General features: G+C 38.1%; 1 protein-coding gene and 1 pseudogene across 2 annotated transcripts; both read left to right on the top strand.

Annotated features, from left to right (window-relative positions):
• Window positions 1–1,045: 1,045 nt before the first annotated feature.
• On the top strand, window positions 1,046–5,286 carry LOC125202260 (disease resistance protein RPP8-like). Its single transcript, XM_048100626.2, has 2 exons — window positions 1,046–3,840; window positions 4,757–5,286. Exon 1 carries the CDS (start codon window positions 1,122–1,124, stop codon window positions 3,801–3,803), a length of 2,682 nt encoding a protein of 893 aa, XP_047956583.1. The 5' UTR covers window positions 1,046–1,121; the 3' UTR covers window positions 3,804–3,840; window positions 4,757–5,286.
• Window positions 5,287–12,708: 7,422 nt separating this feature from the next.
• LOC125202261 (putative late blight resistance protein homolog R1A-10) lies at window positions 12,709–15,727 on the top strand (annotated as a pseudogene). The gene is made up of 2 exons (XR_016135070.1): window positions 12,709–15,482; window positions 15,556–15,727. The product of XR_016135070.1 is annotated as a putative late blight resistance protein homolog R1A-10 (transcript).
• Window positions 15,728–21,839: the final 6,112 nt, after the last annotated feature.

The raw sequence follows: 21,839 nt of genomic DNA, 5'->3' as shown, positions 1-21,839 counted from the left end.
AACTAATTTTTCTTTCATACATCTCCAACGGAAAAATCTTCTATATGCATCATATTGTTGTAAATTGTGAAACTGAATATTAGTAGCAAAATTACACACTATACAAAAACCGAGCTTTACTGAACACCCATAACCGAGCACATTTCTTTGGAAAATACCAGACCACTCTGAAATTACTTTTGAGTACCGTGCAAAAGTCGGAAATATTGAGGACATACTACATAAAATCTTGTGCCGAAAAGCAAACCATTCATGTATATGGGCAAGTGACGATTAATCCATTAATATCGTCACTTTGAGAATAGAGAATGTTGGGTCTCGGTGGTGCACACCCGAACTCCACATTAGTATGATATTGTCCGCTTTGGGCAAAGCCCACGCGATTTTGCTCTTGGGGATCTCCCCAAAAGGCGTCATACTAATGGAGTTGGGGTAGTCATTATATATGCTTGCAACTTTTGTTCATTCTCCGATGTGGGATATGGTTTGCTCCCTTTCAGAGAAATTTATGGGTATCTGTATGATAAAATAATTACTCCCTTCGTTCCACAGTAGAGGCGTTTCGTTTTGAGCACTCATTTTGAACAAATAATAATAAATAGTTAAAGTGGAGAAAAAGTAAAGTAAGATAGAGAATATTGTAATAAGACTCTTCACTACATTATCTTCTCTCTTACTTTACTCTCTCTCCATTTTAACTATTTATTATCATTTTTTCAAAACGAGGGCTCAAATTGAAATGCCTCTATTACCGTGGAACGGAGGGAGTAATATTTAAGCGGAATAGCTACCTATTTCTACAGCTTTGCTTAAATATCTTTTACCATTGCCAACTTGTTAATGGCTTCAATAATTGAGCATAATCAGTGCTGCCCATATATGTGTATATCAAATTTCAACTAGGTGTCGTTTGTCAGAAGACAATTGCAGAATTCCAGTAACCTGCATTAAAGAAATACTACTAGTAATAAAAAAGTTTGAAATTGATTGAATGATGAGTGATGACCAATAGTCTAAATAATGTAGCCAATTTGTCCTCCTCAGCCACCACCACTATCTCCTCCCCTTTTCACCACCATTAACACTCTGCTGTGCTTGATAATTCATATTCCAATTGGGTGATGGCGGCTTATGGTGCTGCCGTTTCTCTCAAGAACACGATTCAGGATATTCTACAATCGTCTCGCATTTCGCTGGTTCCCCCTTCTCCACAAATCTTACAGTCGGGATATGAGGCCATGGTTAGCTTGCAGAAAGTCATGCTAAAATTGGATGAGACGAGCTGCAGCAAGATCAGGACGAAGGTGAATGCTTTGGATGAACGAATCAAAGAGGTCGTATGGGAATTCGAAGATTTGCTAGAGTCCCATTACACCGATCAGATTCTTCCACAGCTCGAAAGTGAGAGTGATCACTTGCCTTTCTCTGTAGATATGCAGAGTCTGCGGCAGAGTGTTGATTTCTTCATCGAGAGGGTGACAGAGATGGAAGCAGAGTACGATATGGAGCTGCTGAATATGCCTGAAGAAGAAGGTGAACCTCTTTCCTCTAGAATTGATTTTCGTGGAATCAACTCATATATGGTTGGATCGTCCGAAAAATTTGAACTCATCAAGGATTATCTTCTTTCAAAAGGGGAAGATGATGATGAATATGAAGCTGAACGGAATAGTTTGTTAGTTACTGGGATGGCAGGGGTTGGAAAGACCACTCTTGTTAAGAGAGTATTTGTGGATCCATTGATTCAGACACATTTCGAGCTTCGAGCATGGGTCAAAGTGGGCAGAAAATGTGAATTCAAGGAAACTATACGATGCATTCTAGCTCAGGTAGATCCGAGCACTCACCACCAAATGCTTACCCAGAGAGACGATGATGACAACGAGAAATTAATTGGACTCTTGACAGATAGGCTCAAGGATAAGAAATGTCTCATTGTGTTAGATGATGTATGGGAATGGGACACACGATTAATGGGTAGCTTGCGAATAAAGAATGTCCAAGTTTTGCTTACAAGCAGGCTAAGAATTGGAAATTCTCCAATTGAGCATGTATTAAGCTTGTTGAATAAAGAAGATAGTATGGAATTACTTGGTAAGAAGGTGTTCGATGAAAACGGTTTTCCTCCTTACCTTAAGGAAATGGGAAAGAAGATTGCAGAAAAATGTGAAGGTCTTCCACTTATGATAGTTACAGTTGCAGATCTCCTAAGAAAGGCAAACAAGAGTACCCGAGAAGAGCTTGACAAAAGTATCCAAAATTACTGGACCGAAGTAGCAAATAAACAACATAATTCAGTCTTTGTGGATGCATATAATCAAATATCAGAGGTATTTTTCCCAAGCTATGACTACTTACCTCAAAGTTTCAAAATGATTTTTCTCTATTTGGGAGCTTTCCCCCCATATAGGAATATTAATCCATATTATCTCAAGTGGTATGTAAGTGCTGAGGGGTTTTATGAACAAATTGGAATACCAATTTTGGATAAGGATATCTCTGAAGAGACTGTGGAATACTTTTTGACCATTCTCGTGGGAGTGCTTGCTGATTGGTATCATCTTCTTCTATTCGATTATAATCTATTATCTTGGTTTTCAAATAGAGAATGTCGTGTTCATTCTTGCTGGCAATACTTGTGTAAGAAAGAAGCTAGTAAAATCAAGTTTTTGCATGTTTTACATAGTTACGATGAAGTTGTAAAAGACCAACGTCGGTTGTCTACTCATTCCAACCCTTTATTTGCCATCAAACAAGTGTATGATTCAATCAAAAGTGATTGTTCATCCACTGTCCGATCTCTCCTTTTTTATGGTCCAGTCCACCCTTATCCAGTGCCAATACATGCCATGGATTTCAAGTTGCTCAGGGTACTAAATGCTACTAGGGTCCGATCTTATCATATCCCACCTGAAATTCTAAAACTAGTATGTCTAAAGTATCTTGGTCTAGCGTGCAACGAAGAGCTCCCTGTATCTATATCCAACCTTATACACCTTCAATTCTTGATAATCATTTCATATGTGAAAATTATAAAGCGTGGAGCTCAGCCATATATGCCAATGGAAATATGGGACATGCAAAACCTAAAATTTCTTCAAGTCGGAGCAGGAGACCTACCAACCCCGAATTCTGATTCTAATGCTATTTTGTATAAAGTCTCTTCTATTTTAGGCGTGAGTACAAAGAGTTGCACTGTACAAATTCTTAAAAGGATCCCGAATTTAAGCTTTCTATCCCTTGTTAGCATTGGGAAGCCTTATGATGAAGATGATGATAGCAACTCATTGAGTGGCTTGGCTAATATCTCAGAGGAACTCCAGAATTTGGCATTTCTTGAATATAATGTACTTTACCCAGATATGAAGTGTACAGCTATGGTTCCTCTTTCAATGTTCCCATCATGCCTTCGAACATTGGCTTTGAGTGGTTTAGGGCATCCTTGGCACTACATGAACGACATTGGTTCGATGCTACCAAATCTTACTACCGTCATACTACAAGCTTATGCCTTTCGAGGCCCAACATGGGATATAGAATCAAGTTGTTTTACCATACTTGAGTCACTTGTAATTGAAGACACTGATTTGGTGGAATGGAGAGCTCAACAGGGAAGCCTCCCAAGGCTTAAGCACCTAAGCCTACGATATTGCTACAAATTAAAACATCTCCATTTGATTCGTGATTCCTCAATGTTCACAACTGCACTTGAATTAGTAGACTGCAATCCCTTGGTCTACAAAGCTGCTGCGAAATTACCAGAATCTCTCTTTGCAATTCGTAGCCACCAGTCTTATTTGTGATGAGAAGTCGCAACCGAACTCTCTATTTGGTTAACAGGTCAGCCTTCTTACAATTTTTAATATGCACAAACTATGTCAATTCATTACTCCTCCGTCGGTCACACTTTCTTTTTATGTTTGTTCCATAAAAGATGATACAATTTTTTTTGGAAAAAATTCTCTCTCATATTAATATTAATAGTAGTATAAAGTAAATGTCAATTTTTAATATATGACCAAAATACGAATTTGGTCCAAAACATTCGCTTCTTGAAAAATAGGTCCATAACAAATGAAATCCTTGTCGGAGTGATCATTTTTTTCTCAAAAACTAGCGGTCATGCAACTGTGCAATTAGCATTGTCAGTTACTTTTTTTCCGGAACCGTCTAGAAAATGACTAATTTGACGATATTTTTATTTGTTATGGACCTATTTTTCAAAAAGTGAATGTTTTGGACCGAATTCGTATTTTTATTATATGTTTTGAACCAAAATTGACCTTTACTCTTAATATAAATATATTATTTTCTCTCGTCATTTGACACACTAAATAATAACAATCCGGTCATCTTCCAAGTGTGCCATCTATTATGGGGTGGAGTGCTTTTTTTTTTTTTTTTTTTTTTTTTCTAAATGCATATGCTTGTGATTTAAACTTGACATATTTGTGTTATACTCTCTCGTCCATGAAAAATTTTCAAATTTTTCTATTTCCGTCCGTCCCACAATTTTTTCACATTTCACTTTTTACTGTTTTTGGTAATGGACCTCACATCCCACCAACTCACTCTCACTCACATTTTATTATAAAATTAATACTTTAAAAATAGGACTCATATCCTATTAACTTTTTCAACTAATTTTTCATTATATTTCTTAAAACTCGTGTCGGTCAAACTATGATAAAATTTAAGGGACGAAAAGACTATTTTATTATAGTGTCACATCCAATATTCACTTATTGTTTTTCAGGCAAATAAGAGAACAAAATGGGTGGTCAGATGTCGCATTAACCCATCGTTTCAAGTGTATTATCATGTTGTTTACTGAATTCAAGATAGTGATTGTTGGATTTTGTTGAGAATTATGAAACCTAGAATGTTGAATTATGTTTGTAATCAGTTAAATTTCTGTTAGAACATTACATGCTGCTTTCTTCCCTAGTACTCTCTCCGCAATAGATGGTTAGCTTCCAATCTCTCCTTTGAGAACTGCAAACGGTATCTTGTCAGCTTGCAGCTATGGTGGTTTCGTAGAGGAATGAATGAATAGGATGGTTCATTAAAATGGGAGGGAAGCCATTATCTTTTCCGAATTTGCTCCATGGTTTCAAGGGTATCATCTCTCTTTATCGTTGTTCTAAGTTTGATTAGGTTAGTGTAAGAACTTTGTGTTACTCCAAACATGTAGGTGAACAAATTTGTGATTTATCCTATGTTCGTTTCTGTCTTGTGTTCGTCATTACTACTTGTTCGATTGAATGAATCATTATTTTAGGTGCATCTCAAGTGTTAGTTTTATAGTCTTAATGTTGTCTCTTAAGCTTGAATTGGGATGGATATGGTGGTAATGAATTTTCAGTTGGAATTGTTTACATAACAACTTGATAATGGATATAGATTTTAAACGAAACTGCTCTTTGAATATCGCGCTTTCGTAGGTTCTTGGAACTGTGAAAATTGGTCTAAGAATAAAGTGTTTAGCTATTGTTAGGGAGATTCAATATAGAGAACAGAAAACGGATATCTGAAAGTCGTGCAAAACGCTTTCAGATCAAATCAATTTCGGTGGTTCTACCAAAGTTATTTGATCGGATAAAATTCAGAGAATGCAGAACCTTCTTATGTGTATTCGAGATTATGAACCAGAAGACTTGATCGGATTTTGAAGAAGATGAACCGATGCAGCTGTTGACGAAACAGTGCATCCGTTGGGAAAAGTTAACCGAAAATAACTAATTTTCAAAGGTTTCCGAAATTGCAAATTAGTCCTTCGATTTTCAGAAATTATATTTTCGGATGAATTTTTGAAACAGCTCGACCCCCGCCAGGGGCAGCCGCTCCTTGGACCCCGCTACCCGGGGGCGCTGCCCCCGGACCCCCGTTCATCTGTTTAGGGGTTTCGCCCCTAACATCATAATGAATTCAAATAAGCGTGCACTCCGCACCTCCATACTTAAATGATGTATCATTATAACAATAACCGATCAATCAAGTTAATCCAATTACACTAAAATATCCAACATCTATTATTTGACTAGTTGTTTGGCATGTCTAGTTTAACTTGAATTGTTTTGAATTGTCTCGGACATTATGAGATAGAATTGAATATATACGATGGATTTGTATCTTGTCGATAGGTGTTTGGAGTAACAATCGTCTCACGTGTGTTGGTTAGAACTTTAATTTCATTCTTGTTATTATGAAAACCATTCCTCAAATAAAAAATTTCATTCTTAATGTTTATCATTTTATATAAAGTTAAAACAAAACTTTTCGGTACGGAGATTAAGAAAAATAGTGTTAGATGAGTTAAGTAAAGAGAGAATAAAGTGGAAAATGAAAAAGGTAGAGAGATGAAGAGACAAAAAAGTAAGAGGGAGTAAAGTAGGTGTGGAAAAATGTGTTGACTTTTACTAAAAAGGGAAATGACTCTATTACTATGGAACAAACGGAAATGGAAAAACGCCTCTATTACTATGGAACGGAGGGAGTACATAGTGGAATGGAATGTGATTCCTACTTCCATTCTATTCATTTGCTTGGTTTGATGGAATGAATGAGGGAATAGATGAAAATGCAAATGAAATCCAAAGAAATTGACATTTCATTTCTATCTTCTTTTCATTCCAATTCCATTCCATCATACTAAGGAGAAATTGTATTCTCGCAGTGAACTGGTAATATTAGAGATTATTAGGTGAACTTGAGTACAACTCTATATCATTTTGTAAATACTACCTGAAATTATACATAACATTACTCTAACAACAATTGGATGTTGTACGATTGGGTCGGACCACAACTCACCCTCACCACTATACAATTATCATGAAAATTACTAATATATAACTAAAAATGTGAATGTAATAATAGTACTACTAACTTATTTATGTTTGTCCCATTCTTTTTAATTTTAGACTTCCAAATACACCGCGGGCGTGGATCATAGCATCTTATATTAAGAAATGTTTATTGACTACAAATCAAAAAAATTTCTTGAAAAAACCAAAACTTATGTCCTGCATTATTCAATAATACAAACAACATGTTTACTAGCCTAACATGGAGACAACATTAATAAATAGCTTGTGACATTTGTTCCATCAATTATTTACTTGATATGTACCCAGCTAAGCTTTAAACTAATTTCTAAGTTTAAACGTTAATCAATACACGTGATTAGGGCATCCACAATGGGGCGGACGATGCATCGTCCGTCGCATCGTCCGCCATTGTAGCATCGCGGACGATGGGTTAACCATCGTCCGCACCCGATACATTTTCTGCGGACGATGCGCGGAGGATATCCATCGTCCGCCACTGTGGACGATGCGGACGATAGGTCACGGACGATGGGAACGCGTTTCATTTTTTTTTTTTTGAATTTCTTTTTAAAAAAATTCTTATTTAAACACTACTATTCTCTACCATTTCACACACTCCAATTTCACATCTCTTCAATTTCTCTTCAATTATTCTCTCTCATCGTCTCAAAAATGAATCCCGACGACTACGATTTGAGTACATCGGATGCCTTGTTCGATGCCGTTAATGAAGCCAAGACGGAATGCCTGGCACAAATGCAGCGGGAGTAGGCGGCGGAGGCGCGGGTCCCTCGCCCGCTATGACGTCAGACGTATGTCCCCCGCGAGCACGACGTAGCGCACGAACGTCTGTTCGCATATTATTTTGCTGAGAATCCAAGGTGGGGCCCGAATGTTTTTCATCGATGTTTTAGAATGAGCCGAGATCTTTTTCTCCGCATTGTGCACACGTTGGAGGGATGTGATGAGTACTTCCAGTATCGGGAAGACGGGATCGGCAGACGCGGACTTACGTCGTTACAGAAGTGCACGGTTGCGATCTGCCAGTTGTGCTGGCAGTTGTGCCTACGGCACAACAGTAGATATGTTTGACGAGTACCTTCACGTCGGGGATACAACTGGCCGCGAATGTCTCAAGAAATTTTGTAAGTTAATTGTGGAGGCTTTTGGCGACACATATTTGCGACGCCCGACTGCTGATGATTGCCAGAGTCTGATGCGGATGCACGAGATGGTGCACGGCTTTCCTGGGATGCTAGGGAGCATCGACTGTATGCACTGGCAGTAGAAGAAATGCCCGACGGCCTGGAGATGCCAATTTACTAGCGGCTACAAGGGCAGCCACCCGGCGATGATCCTAGAAGCCGTCGCTGACCACCGCCTCTGGATCTGGCATGCCTACTTTGGTGTAGGCGGGTCGAACAACGACATCAACGTCCTCAACTCGTCCATCCTATTCGCCGATCAGTGCAGGGGTCGCGGTCCGGCCATTCAGTTCACTGCCAACGGCCGCACACATCATGTTGGGTACTACTTGGCCGATGGCATATACCCAAGGTGGCCTGTTTTTTTTAAGATGATCAGCTACCCAATTGGTGTGAGAGGAGAGTCTTGTTTGTGGCAAAGCAGGAGTCCGCGCGGAAGGATGTGGAGCGGGCTTTTGCGGTGCTCCAATCGCGGTGGGCAATCGTAAAAGGTCTGGCTCGTTTCTGGTACACGGAAGTCATCGCCGATGTCATTTATGTGTGCATCATCATGCATAACATGATAGTCAAACAAGAACGTGGACATGCACCAATTGGGTGGATGATGAATGATGCGAACTCATGTGGCGGGCCCAAGACGAGAGCCATGACGAGGCGGCTTCGGGATGGGCTCGCAACTTTCATTCAAAAGTCCAAGCGGGAGGAGCCTAGGATGACGGAGGAGCCAAAATGGAGGATCGTGCTGAAAAATGAGGGCCGAGCGGGGAGACAGCAAGAACGCCCAGTCGGGCGTTTTCGCTTGTGAAGAACGCCCGATCGGGCGAAATATCGGCGGACTCCAGAAAGAAAACCCAGTCGGGTTTTTTGCTTCCGGCAATTCACCTGGCCGGGTGAAATGCCCGATACTTAGATTTTGTGGGCCAACTTTCTATTTTTGGACCCATAGTATAAATACCTCTTGATGTCATTTCTTTTCCTTAGTTTTTGATGAAATTATATGCTTGAAAGATTTGTTCCTCTTGAAGAGGGTTTCCTATCCAATTTCTAGATTTAGGTTGCTTGTTTCATCAATTCCTAGTGAAGTATGGATCAAGTAGAGGCATGCTTCAAGGTTTGTGGTTTCCCTTGAAGATCTAGCCATGGATGCATGTTAATATGTTGTAAGTGTCTTAGCTTGCCTCATCAATGACTATGTATCTCAATTTTCACTCTATCCAATGTTACTTCTTGTTATGATCATCTTAGTTTCCTTAATTCTTGATGGGTTGCCTTTGTTGATAAAAATAGAAAATCAATTCTCACAAAAAAAATACCTAGATCAAGCATCCAAATTGGGTAAATCCTTGGGAAATGGACCATAAATATACATGGGTCCTTATCAATGATGCCAGATCTAGCTCCAGCACGGCGACCTCGCCTGTCACTCGAGGATTACCGACTGGCTTCGGTGCGGTTCTACAGCGACAGGCCTCAATGCGCAACCAACAAGACCATACTCATCTCATGACCGACATGATTGAAGAAGTTTGAAACCGCAACCGCCGCCGTTGAGAAATTGTAGTTTTTTTATTTCGTATTGTAATGTTTGAATTTTAATGAAATGAAGTTAGTTTTCCAAATTTTGAAGTATTTAAATTCAAATAATAGATAAAATGCTTAGGGCGTCGCTTAGGACGGGCTATAGTCCACCCCACTACAGGTGGAATAGGAGGAGGAAAAAATGTTGACGTGGCGGTGCATAGGGCGTCGCTTAGGGCGTCCCATTGTGGATGCCCTTAGCAATACAAAATCCAACCACCACCAACTTTACACTATTTTCTTAGTATGTAGCCAGCTTTACACTATTTTTCTATGTTTCAGCATAGAAAAATAACTTAGTATTGCTTAGGAAACTGATACTATTAACTAGGTTTAAAATCAAGATCTTGAATATTTTACCCCTAAATTAAGCCAATAACAGTGCATAATTGGCACTCTTTTCTCATTTTCTAGTGACCTTTCCTATCAAATTGTAAAGTTTCTCAGACTTTTTCATACCTCTCCAACGAAAAATATACTACTACTATGCATCATATGTTGTAAACTGTCAAACTGAATATTAGTAGCAAATTTACACACTATACAAAAACCGGGCTATAACCGAGCACCCATAACCGAGCACATTTCTTCGGAAAATGCCAAGCACTTTCCGACCACATGATTCAATATGAAATTACTTCCGAGTACCGTGCAAAAGTCGGAAATATCCAAAAGAAAGGGCTTTACCATCTGAAAAATTGAGGACATATCTACCACTTTTGCCTAGATATTGACTAGTACTTTGGTGCTAGCAAAAAAAGAATCTTTTTGTGATAATATATTATTACAAGGGACAAATTTATGGGAAAGTGACTATTAATCCAAAAATATTGTCCCTTTGAGAATAGAGAAATTTATGGGCATCTATTTAGTTGAAAATTAATAATTCAGCGGAATATATGGCGTGCATTATGGTTTCATTAGTCGATGCACTATTGTGTTCTGCAATAATACTTTTCCAATTACAGCCCACTATTTCAAAATCTTTCCTCTAATTTCTTCACAAACACCAATAATTGATAACTCATATTTCCATCACTTATAATGCAGTGATTTCATTGAAGAAATACGATTTTTCGTATTGAAAACCAGTCTTGCAATAACAATTATTATAAACATAAATAAATCAATTTATGGATCCTTTGAATTACTCCCTCTGTTCCACTAAAAAATATACAACATTTGAAAATCAGCATGCGTTTTTATATAGTGTTGTTTTGTGAGTTAATGAAGAGACGGGAGAGTACAAGAGATGAAAAAGTAGGGATTGAGATGTTTCCATTTTAGGAAACGTTTCATTTTAATGAGACAGGAGTAGTACGTCTTAACTGAGGAAAAAGTCAAAAAGGTTAGTCACATTGACAAATCAACGGGTGACATAGAGTCGATTTCAAGCTCAGGCCCAAAAGCATAACGAGACTGACCAATATTCAACAAGTGACAAGGGTGCATCGATGGGTGCGAGCGATGGGTGCGAGCATCTGTTTGAGGCTATAGGCTCTTTATTTGGATATTTGTATAAAGCTATAAATATGGACAAATGCAATTATTTGATTTTTATCAACAACTGATCATGACGTTCCAGGAGAGTACTTAGAATCTGTTGAGCCTTTGAATGCTTGGACTCAGATGCGGGACGAGTTGACCGATTCCTCTGGTATACTGTATGCAAACTATATTTTTCGTAGTTTATGTGCAATTTTTAAACTGTGCTTATTCTAACCTCATTTGTATGAACTACTTAAGCAGAATGCAAATCACAACGTATGAGTAAAACTGTTGTCACCATCACTATGACGATCCATTTTTTAGACTTCCAAATACGAATAGTGTTGAATAGCAGGCATACACCGCGGGCGTGGATCAAAGAATCTTATAGTAAGAAATGTTTATTGATTACAAATCAAAAAAATTTCTTGAAAAAACCATAAATTATGGCCTGCATTATTCAATAATATCATCAACATGTTTTCTAGCCAAACATGGAGACAAAGTGCTTTGACATTGTACCATCAATTGGTTTCTTAATATGTAGCCAGCTAAGCTTTACACTAATTTCTAAGTTTAAACGTTAATCAATACACGTGATTAGCAATACAAAATCCAACCACCATCAACTTTACACTATTTTCTTAATATGTAGCCAGCTTTACACTATATTTCTATGTTTCAGCATAGAAAAATAACTTAGTATTGCTTAGGAAAGTGATACTCCCTCTGTCCCCAAAGAGTATGAACTTTAGGTTTGACACGTGTTTTAATACATTATTGGTAAAGTAAGAGAGAGATAGTTAGAGAAAGTTTTTTAAGTATTTTCAATGGAGAATAAGAGAGCAGAAGCATTGGTTTTCAATCATCCTTCTCTTTAATGTTTCACAATAATTAAGAAAATATTCCACCATGTTGGAAAATGTTTTAATTGCTTGACATTCAAAATTTGAAGCATTTAAGCTTATCTTATATAATGGTATTGACCTCCTAAGCATACGGCATTGCTACTATTAGAAATGGGTCACCCACCCCTTAAAAGGGCTAATAAGGGGAGGATATCGGACTTCCATCACGTGGGTAGGCAAGAGAAGAGATAAAGAGATAAACTCCATCATCGGCTTGGGCCGGCTCTGATACCATATTAGAAATGAGCCACTCACCCCTTAAAAGGCCTCATAAGGGAGAGGGTTATCCACACTTATATAGATGAGCTAGGATCGTTACCAAGCCGATGTGGGACAAGATATTAGAATTTTAACAGCTACAAATTACAATTACTCGATTAGATGCATGATCCCTCGATGCTCAGAACGCCCACAAATTAAATTAGTTGAGTGCAATCCCTTATTTGCCGCTTGTGTCGTGTGATTACCAAGGTCTGTAAGTCATCAATGCCATAGAAAACACTAACTGATCTAGAATATTGGGCATACACTGCAGCGCGTGGATCATAGCATCTTATAGTAAGAAATGTTAATTTACTAAAAAAAACAAAAGAAAATCTTGAAAAATCCATAACTTATGGGCTTACAGTATTCAATAACATCCTCAACATGTTTACTTGCCAAACATGGAGACAAAGAGCTTGTGACATTGTATGATCAATTATTTTCTTAATATGTGGCCACCTTTACAATAATTTCTAAGTTTAAACGTTAATCAACACCAATCAACTCCTCCCTCTTCACCACCGCCAACTCTCCACCAATTGGGTGATGGCTGCTTATGGAGCTGCCGTTTCTCTCAAGACTACCATTCAGAGTCTTCTTGAATCGTCTCGCATCTCGCTGGTTCCTCCCTCTTCTGAGATCTTACGATCTGCCTATGATGCCATGTGTCGTCTACAAAAAGTCCTGCTGAAATTGGAGGAGACAGGGTACAGCAAGATCAGGACGAAGGTGAACGTTTTGGATGAGCGAATCAAAGAGGTCATATGGGAATTCGAAGATTTACTTGAATCCCATTACGCTGATCAGATTCTTCCACAGCTCGAAGGCGAGAGAGATCGCTTGTCTTTCTCTGTAGATATGCAGAGTTTGCGGCAGAGTGTTGATTGCTTCATCGATAGGGTGAAGGTAATGGAGGCAGAGTACGATATTGAACTGCGGAATATGCCTGATGAAGAAGGTGAACGTCTTTCCTCAAGAATTGATTTCAGTGGAATCAACTCAGAGATGGTTGGATTATCCGACGAATTTGAACAAGTTAGGGATCGTCTGATCAAAGATGAAGAGAATTGTTTACTAGTAACTGGGATGGCAGGGGTTGGAAAGACTACTCTTGTTAAGAAAGTATTTGACAATCCATCGATTCAGACACATTTTGAGCTTCGAGCATGGGTCAAAGTGGGCAGAAAATGTGAGTCCAATGAGACATTAAGATGCATTCTAGCTCAAGTGGATCCCAACAACTATGACCAAATGCTTACCCAAAGAGACGATGATGATATCGAGATATTAGTTGGACTCTTAGAAGACAGTGTGAAGGATAAGAAATGTCTCATTGTGTTGGATGATGTATGGCTATGGGACACACAAGTCATGAGAACCTTGCAAGAAAAGAATGTCCGAATTTTGCTTACAAGCAGGCTAAGAATTGAAAATTCTCAATTTTTTCTTGAAGTAGACTTGTTGAATAAAGAAGAAAGTAAGAGATTACTTGGTGTTTCGGTGAAAAAGGTTTCCCACCTTACCTTGAGGAATTGGGAGAAAAGATAGCACAAAAATGCGAAGGTCTTCCACTTATGATAGTTACTGTTGCAGATCTCCTAAGAAAAGCCAACAAGGGTACAGGGGAAGAGCTTAACAAAAGTACCCAAGAATATTGGACTGAGGTAGCTGAAAAACACCAAAATTCAGTCTTTGCGGATGCATATAATCGAATATCAAAGGTATTTTTCCCAAGCTATGACTACTTACCTCAAATTTTGAAAATGCTTTTTCTCTACTTGCGAGCTTTCCCCTCATATACGAATTTTAAACCAGACAAGGTCATTTGGTATTTAAGTGCTGAGGGGTTTTGTGAACAAATTGGAAAAAAAAATTTGGATGAGGTTATAGATGGAATGAAGACTTTGAGAATATTTGTGTTCGGCATCCTGAGAGAGCTTGCTGATAATTATCATCTTCTTCTATTTGATTATGATGCAGCATCTTGGTTTTCAACTAGAAAATGTCGTGTGCATTCTTGCTGGCAGCACTTGTGTAAGAATGAAGCTAGTAAAATCATGTTTTTGCATGTTTTACAAAATTGTGATGAAGTTATGAAAGACCAACGTCGGTTGTGTGTCCATTCCAACACTTTATTTGCCATCAAACAAGTGTCTGATTCAATAAAAAGTGACTGTTCTTTGATTCGTTCTTTCCTTTGTCATGGTCCTACCCACCCTTATCCAGTGCCAATACATGCCACGGATTTCAAATTGCTCAGGGTACTGAATGCTCGTAAGGTTCGATTTTATGATATCCCACCTGAAATTCTAAAACTAGTTTGTCTAAAGTATCTTGCCCAGACTTGCAGCAAAGAGCTCCCTAGTTCAATTTCCACCCTTTTGCACCTTCAATTCTTGATTATCTTTCGACATGTGGCCATTATAAAACGTGGAGTTATGCAGTATATGCCAATGGAAATATGGGATATGCAAAACCTTCAATATCTTCAAGTCGTGGAAAGAGACCTACCAACCCCCAATTCTGAATCTAATGCTATTTTGGAAAAAGTCTCTATTATTTTAGGCGTGGGTATAAAGAGTTGCACTGTAGAAATTCTTAAAAGAGTCCCGAATTTAAGGTTACTATCCATTATTAGTGTTAGGAAGCCTTATGATGAAGATGATGATAGCAACTCATTAAGTGGCTTGGCTAATATTTCAGAGGAACTCAAGAATTTGATATGTCTTACATACGATGTATGGTACCCAGATATGAATTGGAAGAGTACGGTTCCTCTTTCGATGTTCCCATCAAATCTTATAGCATTGAGTTTGAGTGGTTTAGGGTATCATTGGAAGTTTATGAACGACATTGGTTCGATGCTACCAAATCTTAATGCCCTTGAACTAAAAGATTATGCCTTTCGAGGGCCAAAGTGGAATATAGAATCGATTCGTTTTTTCAACCTTCAAACACTTATAATTGAAGACACTGATTTGGTGGAATTGAGAGCTCAAGATGGAAGCCTCCCTTGGCTTAAGCTCCTAAGCCTGAGACATTGCTACAAATTAAAACATCTCGATTGGTTGTGTGGTAACTCAGTGGAAACACCTGTAATTGAATTAGTAGACTGCAATCCCTTAGTGTATGCATCTGCCGAGGAAAAATTATCAGAATATCACTTTGATATTCGTAGCCACCGTTCTTATTGTGATGATAAATCGCAGGTTGGCCTTCTTACTCTGAATTCGTAGTCAATTCATTACTCTTTTATCTAAAATGCTTATGCTTGTATTTCAGGCAAATGAGAGGACAAAATAATGGGTCAGTTGTCTCATTATCCCATCTTTTCAAGTGTATTATCATGTTGTTTTCTGAATTCAAGGTTAGTAATTTGTTGGATTTTGTTGAGAATTATGTAACCTTAATGTAGAACAAAACTATTCAGTTAAGTTTCTGTTAAAACACATTACATGCTTTTTTCCCTAGTTCAGTATTCTCCGCATTATGCATGATTTTCACTTTGTTTTGATTGTATATTGAATTAGTTGATGCGTTTTTTATATATTTGATGATTATTTTGAAATTGTAACTTGTTTAGCTATTAATTTGTGTAGTAGTTAATTCAGGAACTTGTAATAGTAAGTTGGACCATTATTTTTGTTATCGCATTCTGTCATTGTTGGAGCTGTACATACCCAACAACTCCGTGTTTGTGGCTGCGTTTCTGGTGCGATGAAGGTTTACGGTGAAGGATATTGTATTATGGAACTCTGTTCTTGCTGCAAATGCTAGAAAACGGGGCGCTTGATTAGGCATTCACTGTTTTTAGTCGAATGTCTAATCCTGTGCAGCGAGCTTATTGATGGAATTGCTATATCTATACTTTCAAGGATGCTAATTGCCAAACCCGAACTTGTTTTCTTGGAACACGGTCATAACAGGGGAAGAGGCGAGGTTTTTCTCCAAGATGCACTCATGTAGTGTTCGTATGGATGAGTTCACGTTTTTAAGTGTTTTTAGCAGCATTGCTGGACTGTCTTCCCTCGAGCAGCTTGCCGATGAAGCATATGACGCAACTGATCATGACGTTCCAGGAGAGTACGTAGAATCTGTTGAGCCTTTGAGTGCTTGGACTCAGATGTGGGACGTGTTGTCTGGTTCCATGTGGGATGCAGTAAGCAAACAATTTTTAAAATGTGCTTATTCTAAATTCATTTGTATGAATGACATTGGTTCGTTACTACCAAATCTTAAGAAACACGAGTTACAATAGTATGCTTTTCGAGGCCTGGAGTGGAATATAGAATTGGAGAGTTTTGTGAAAGTTGAGACAATTGTGATTGAAGACACTGATATCGTGAGATGGACCACTCAACATGGAAGCCTCCCAAGGCTTAACCTCCTAAGTATACACCATTACTATAAATTACAACAACTCATTGAACGCGTGAGCCCACAAAGGCCAGAACGCCTACAATTGAACTGATTGAGTGCAATCCCTTAGGTGTTGCTTCTGCTGAGCAATTAACACCGAAATCTCACTTTAGAGTTCATTGTAACTCTTCTTTTTGAAATGAGTAGTTGTAGCTATGCTCTGAAATTGGTTAACAGGTTAGCCTTCCTACTTCATTTATATGCATGCACAAACCACATCACTTGAATTCTTTCTTAATTAAAATGCTTGTGTATGCTCATATCATATATTCATTTATAATTTTTCAGGCAAATGAGAGAGCAGAAGGGGTCACATGCGATGCACCCAACTTGTATTTTCACTTTGTATTTCACCCAACTCTTGAGTTATAAATTAAATGTTTAGAAGAAATATATGCTTGGTATACACATTGTCTTTTTGTGGTTTGATCTTTTATAAAATAAAAATGTGCTCTCTCCAATTGAATAGTATTATTTCAACGCTGGCTTTGTAGACCAATGAAATTTGTCTACAATTGAATTAGTTGATGGCTTCAATAATTGAGCAAATAACAAATTTCTACCTATTGTCGTTTGTCAGAATACAATTGCAGAATTCCCATAACCAACTCTAAAGTAATATCATTCTCAATTTCCATTCTCAGTTTGTGCTGTGTTTGATAATCCATATTCCAATTGGGTGATGGTGGCTTATGGTGCAACGGCTTCTCTCAAGAATACCATTCAGAGTCTTCTACAATCGTCTCGCATCTCACTGATTCCACCCTCTCCACAGATCTTACAATCCGCCTATGATGCTATGGATCGCTTGCAGAAGTTCTACTAAAGTTGGATGAGACGAGCTGCAGTAAGATTAGGATGAAGGTGAATGATTTGGACGAACAAATCAAAGAGGTCATATGGGAGTTCGAAGATTTACCAGAGTCCCTCTACACCGATCAGATTCTTCCACATCTCGAAAGCTCGTCAGGAGGTGAGAGAGATCGCTTGTCTTTCTTAGTAGATATGCAGAGTCTGTGGCAGAGTGTTGATCGCTTCATCAAGAGGGTGACGGTGATGGAGGCAGCGTATGATAAGGAGCTGCTGGCTGAAGAAGAAGGTGAACCTCTTTCCTCAAAAATTGATTTTGGTGGAATCAACTCAAATATGGTTGGATTATATGATAATCTTGAACGAGCCAGGGGTTTTCTGATACAAAATGAACGGAATCAGTTATATTTGTTACCGGGATGGCGGGGGTTGGAAAGACCACTTTTGTATAGAAAGTATTTGTCGATCCATTGATTCAGAGTCATTTCGAGCTTCGAGCATGTGTCAAAGTGGGCAGAAAATGGGAATCCAATCAAATATTACGATGCATTCTTGCTCAAGTGGATCCCAAAAACTACGGCCAAATGCTTACCCAAAGAGACGATGATGATACAGAGAAATTAGTTGGACTCTTGGAAGATAGATTGAAGGATAAGAAATGTCTCGTAGTGTTGGATGATGGATGGCAATGGGACACAGAATTAATGGGTAACTTGCAAGAAATAAATGTCCAAATTCTGCTTACAAGCAGGCTAAGAATTCAAAATTCTCCAATATTTTTCGTGAAGTATGCTTATTGAATAAAAAAGAAAGTAATAAATTACTTGGTGAGAAGGTGTTCGGTGAAAAAGGTTTCCCACCTTACCTTTAGGAATTGGGAGAAAAGATTGCAGAAAAATGTGAAGGTCTTCCACTCATTATTATCCACAAATATTGGACTAAGGTAGCTGAAAAACAACATAATTCCATTTTTGTGGATGCATATGATCAAATTGAAGAGGTACTTCGCCCAAGCTATGAATATTTACCTCAATATTTGAAAATGTTTTTTCTCTATTTTGGAGCTTTCCCGCCATATCGTAATCTTTTACTACACATCAACCTCATTTGTTGTATAAGTGCTGAGGGGTTTCTTGAACCATCTGGAACACAAATTTTGAAAGATAATGGGTTTCAAAATGTTGTGTGTAATTCCGTGGAGGTGCTTGCTAAAATTTTCAATCTTCTCCTGTGGAGTCCTGAACGAATATCTTGGTTTTCAAATCGAGATTTTCGTGTGCATTCTTCTTGGCAGCACATGTGTAGGAAAGAAGCTAGTAAAATCAAGTTTTTACATGTTTTACAAAGTTACGATGAAGTTATGGAAGACCAGCGACGGTTGTGTGTCCATTTCAACACTTTATTTGCCATCAAAGAAGTTATGATTCAGTAAAAAGAGATCGTCCATCCAATATCCGTTCTCTGTTATGGTTCTATCCACCCTTATCCAGTGTCAATACATATCATGAATTTCAAGTTGCTCAGGGTACTAAATGCTCTTACGGTCCGATTTTATCATATCCCACCTGAAATTTTAAAACTAGTTTGTCTAAAGTATCTTGCTCTAACTTGTAGCAAAGAGCTCCCTGTTTCCATATCCAACCTTTTACACCATCAATTCTTGATCATCCATCAATATGTGCGCATTATAAAGCGCAGAGTTCTGCCATATATGCCAATGGAAATATGGGACATGCAAAACCCGATAGGAGGGGTGATCGGCGTCCGTAGATCGGCGATCGATAAATATCTGTCGCGGGCGAGTGCCCGTCGAGCACGACGGTTGTCTCTCTATGGAGAAAAGAATGAACGATAATATTGATATTCTTATTGATTGAATGCTATGGAATACTCCACACATATTTATAATATGTGGGGATACAAGAATATCCTAAAAAAAATCTAATAATATCTAATCAAATATGAGAAATAAAAGGTAAATCAAAACTAACTAATTAATAAATATACGCTCGTATCAAAAACCTACAATATCTTAGTGTCCTTGGAAGAGACCCGCCAACCCCCAATTCCCAATTCTAATTCTAATGCTATTTTGGACAGAGTCTATTTTCTTTTAGGCGTGGATACAAAGAGTTAGCACTATAGAAATTCTTAAAAGAATTCCGAATTTAAGATTTCTATACATTTATAGGATGAGGAAGCCTTATGATGAAGACGATGATAGCAACTCATTGAGTGGCTTGGCTAATATTTCAAAGGAACTCCAGAATTTGACGTGTCTTTCATATGTTGTACAACAAGCTGATATGAAGAGGGAGGCTATGGTTCCTCTTTCAATGTTCCCATCAAGTCTAAGAGTATTAATGTTGGGTGGTTTAGGATATCCTTGGCAGTACATGAACGACATTGGTTCGATGCTACCAAATCTTATTGGCCTCAACTTACAACTTTATGCTTTTCGAGGCCCCGTGTGGGATATAGAATTGAGGTGTTTTTTGAAGCTTGAGACACTTGTAATTGAAGACACTGATTTGGTGGAATTGAGAGCTCAACATGGAAGCCTCCCTTGGCTTAAGTTCATAGCCTACAGAATTGCTACAGATTAAAACATCTCGATTGGTTGTGCGGTAACACAAGGGAAACACCAATAATTGAATTAGTAGACTGCAATCCCTTAGTTTATGCATCTGCCGAGGAAAAATTATCAGAATATCATTTTGAAATTCGTCCCCACCGTTCTTATGAGTGATGAGAAGTCGCTGCCAGACTCTCAACTTGGTTAACAGGTTAGCCTTCTTACTTTTATTAATTTTCAAAAACCACGTCAATTCATTTCTCTTTTAACTGAATAATTGCTTGTTATTGTAATTTAAACTTGACATATTTTCATTATATTGATTTATTGTTTTTCAGGCAAATGAGAGAACAAAATGGGTTAGATGTCGCATGATCCCATCATTTCAAGTGTATTATCATGTTGTTTCCTGAATTCAAGGATAGTGATTTGTTAGATTTTGTTGAGGATTGTGAAACCTGAATGTTGAATTATGTTTGTAACCAAAACTATTGTCAACTTAAATTTCGGTTAAAACATTGCTTGCTTTTTTTCCCATATTCAATACTCTCTCTGCTTTATGCATGATTTTCACTTTGTTTTGATTGCATATTGAATTAGTTGATGCTTTTTTTTATATGTGATGAAAATTTTGAATTTGTAATCGCCTAGAATTTACTTGGAGAACTTATAGTACTACTAAGTAGGGCTGTTATTTTAGTTGTCGCATTTTGTCGGTGTTGGAGCTGTACATACCCAACAGCTATTCTTGCAAAGGATCGAAACTGGCGCTTGATAAGGCGTTCACTGTTTTTAGTCGACTGTCTAATACCGACACTATCTCGTATGATGAGCTAATGGATGGCGTCTGGAGTGGTGGAAGACAGTACATCTCTGCTATCAAGGATGCCAAACCCGACTCTTCTCCTTGGAACGCGATCATACCAGGGTATGCAAACAGGGGATGAGACAGAGACGCCATGAGGTTTTTCTTCAAGATGCACTTGTGTGGTGTTTGCATGGATGATTTATCGTTTTTCGAGCGTTCTTAGCAGCACTGCTGTCTTCTCACACATTGCTGCACGCGGAAGTGTTGTTTTAAGGAGCATGTTGTGGTGGGGAGCGGTGGAGGAAGCAAAGAGGTCGTTTGAGTCCCTCCCGGAGAAGAATTTAGTCATACGGAACGCGTTGGTATCAAGGATACGCTGTGATATGAGGAAGGTGGTGGAGCATTAGGGAAGCTGGTTGTAGTTGTATTGAGCTTCAAGAGTAGAGGTGAATAGGTTTCACATCATAAATATATCATTTCAATGTTTGTTTCCCTTTGTTATTGTACTCCTTCCACCTTTAATAATTTATCACCATTTGATCCGGCACGAATTTTAAGAAATATAATATAAAGTGGGTTAGAAAAGTTAGTGGAGAGTGAGTATTACTTTTATAACAAAATGTGAATTATAATGAATTAGTGGATGAGTTCACTACCAAAAATGATAAAAGTGAAATGTGACAAATTTTTAGGGACAGATGGAAATAAAAATAAGTACTCCCTCCGTCCCCGATTAAGAGTCACACTTGCATTTCTGCACTCATTTTGTAAAACTAATAATAAATAGTTAAAGTCGATAAATAGTAAAATAAGATAGAGAATAAGGTATAGAAAGAGTCTTCTTTACATTATTCTCTCTCTTACTTTACTATTTTTCCAGTTTAACTATTTATTATCATTTTTACAAAATGAGTGCAGAAATGCAAGTGTGACTCTTAATCGGGGACGAAGGGA

Source organism: Salvia hispanica, chromosome 2 (genome assembly GCF_029641045.1).
Source record: "Salvia hispanica isolate PSC_SH4W2 chromosome 2, Shi_PSC_v1, whole genome shotgun sequence".
Classification (NCBI taxonomy): domain Eukaryota; kingdom Viridiplantae; phylum Streptophyta; class Magnoliopsida; order Lamiales; family Lamiaceae; genus Salvia; species Salvia hispanica.
Note: the sequence above shows the minus strand (reverse complement) of the source record. Positions and strands in the feature narration are given on the sequence as shown.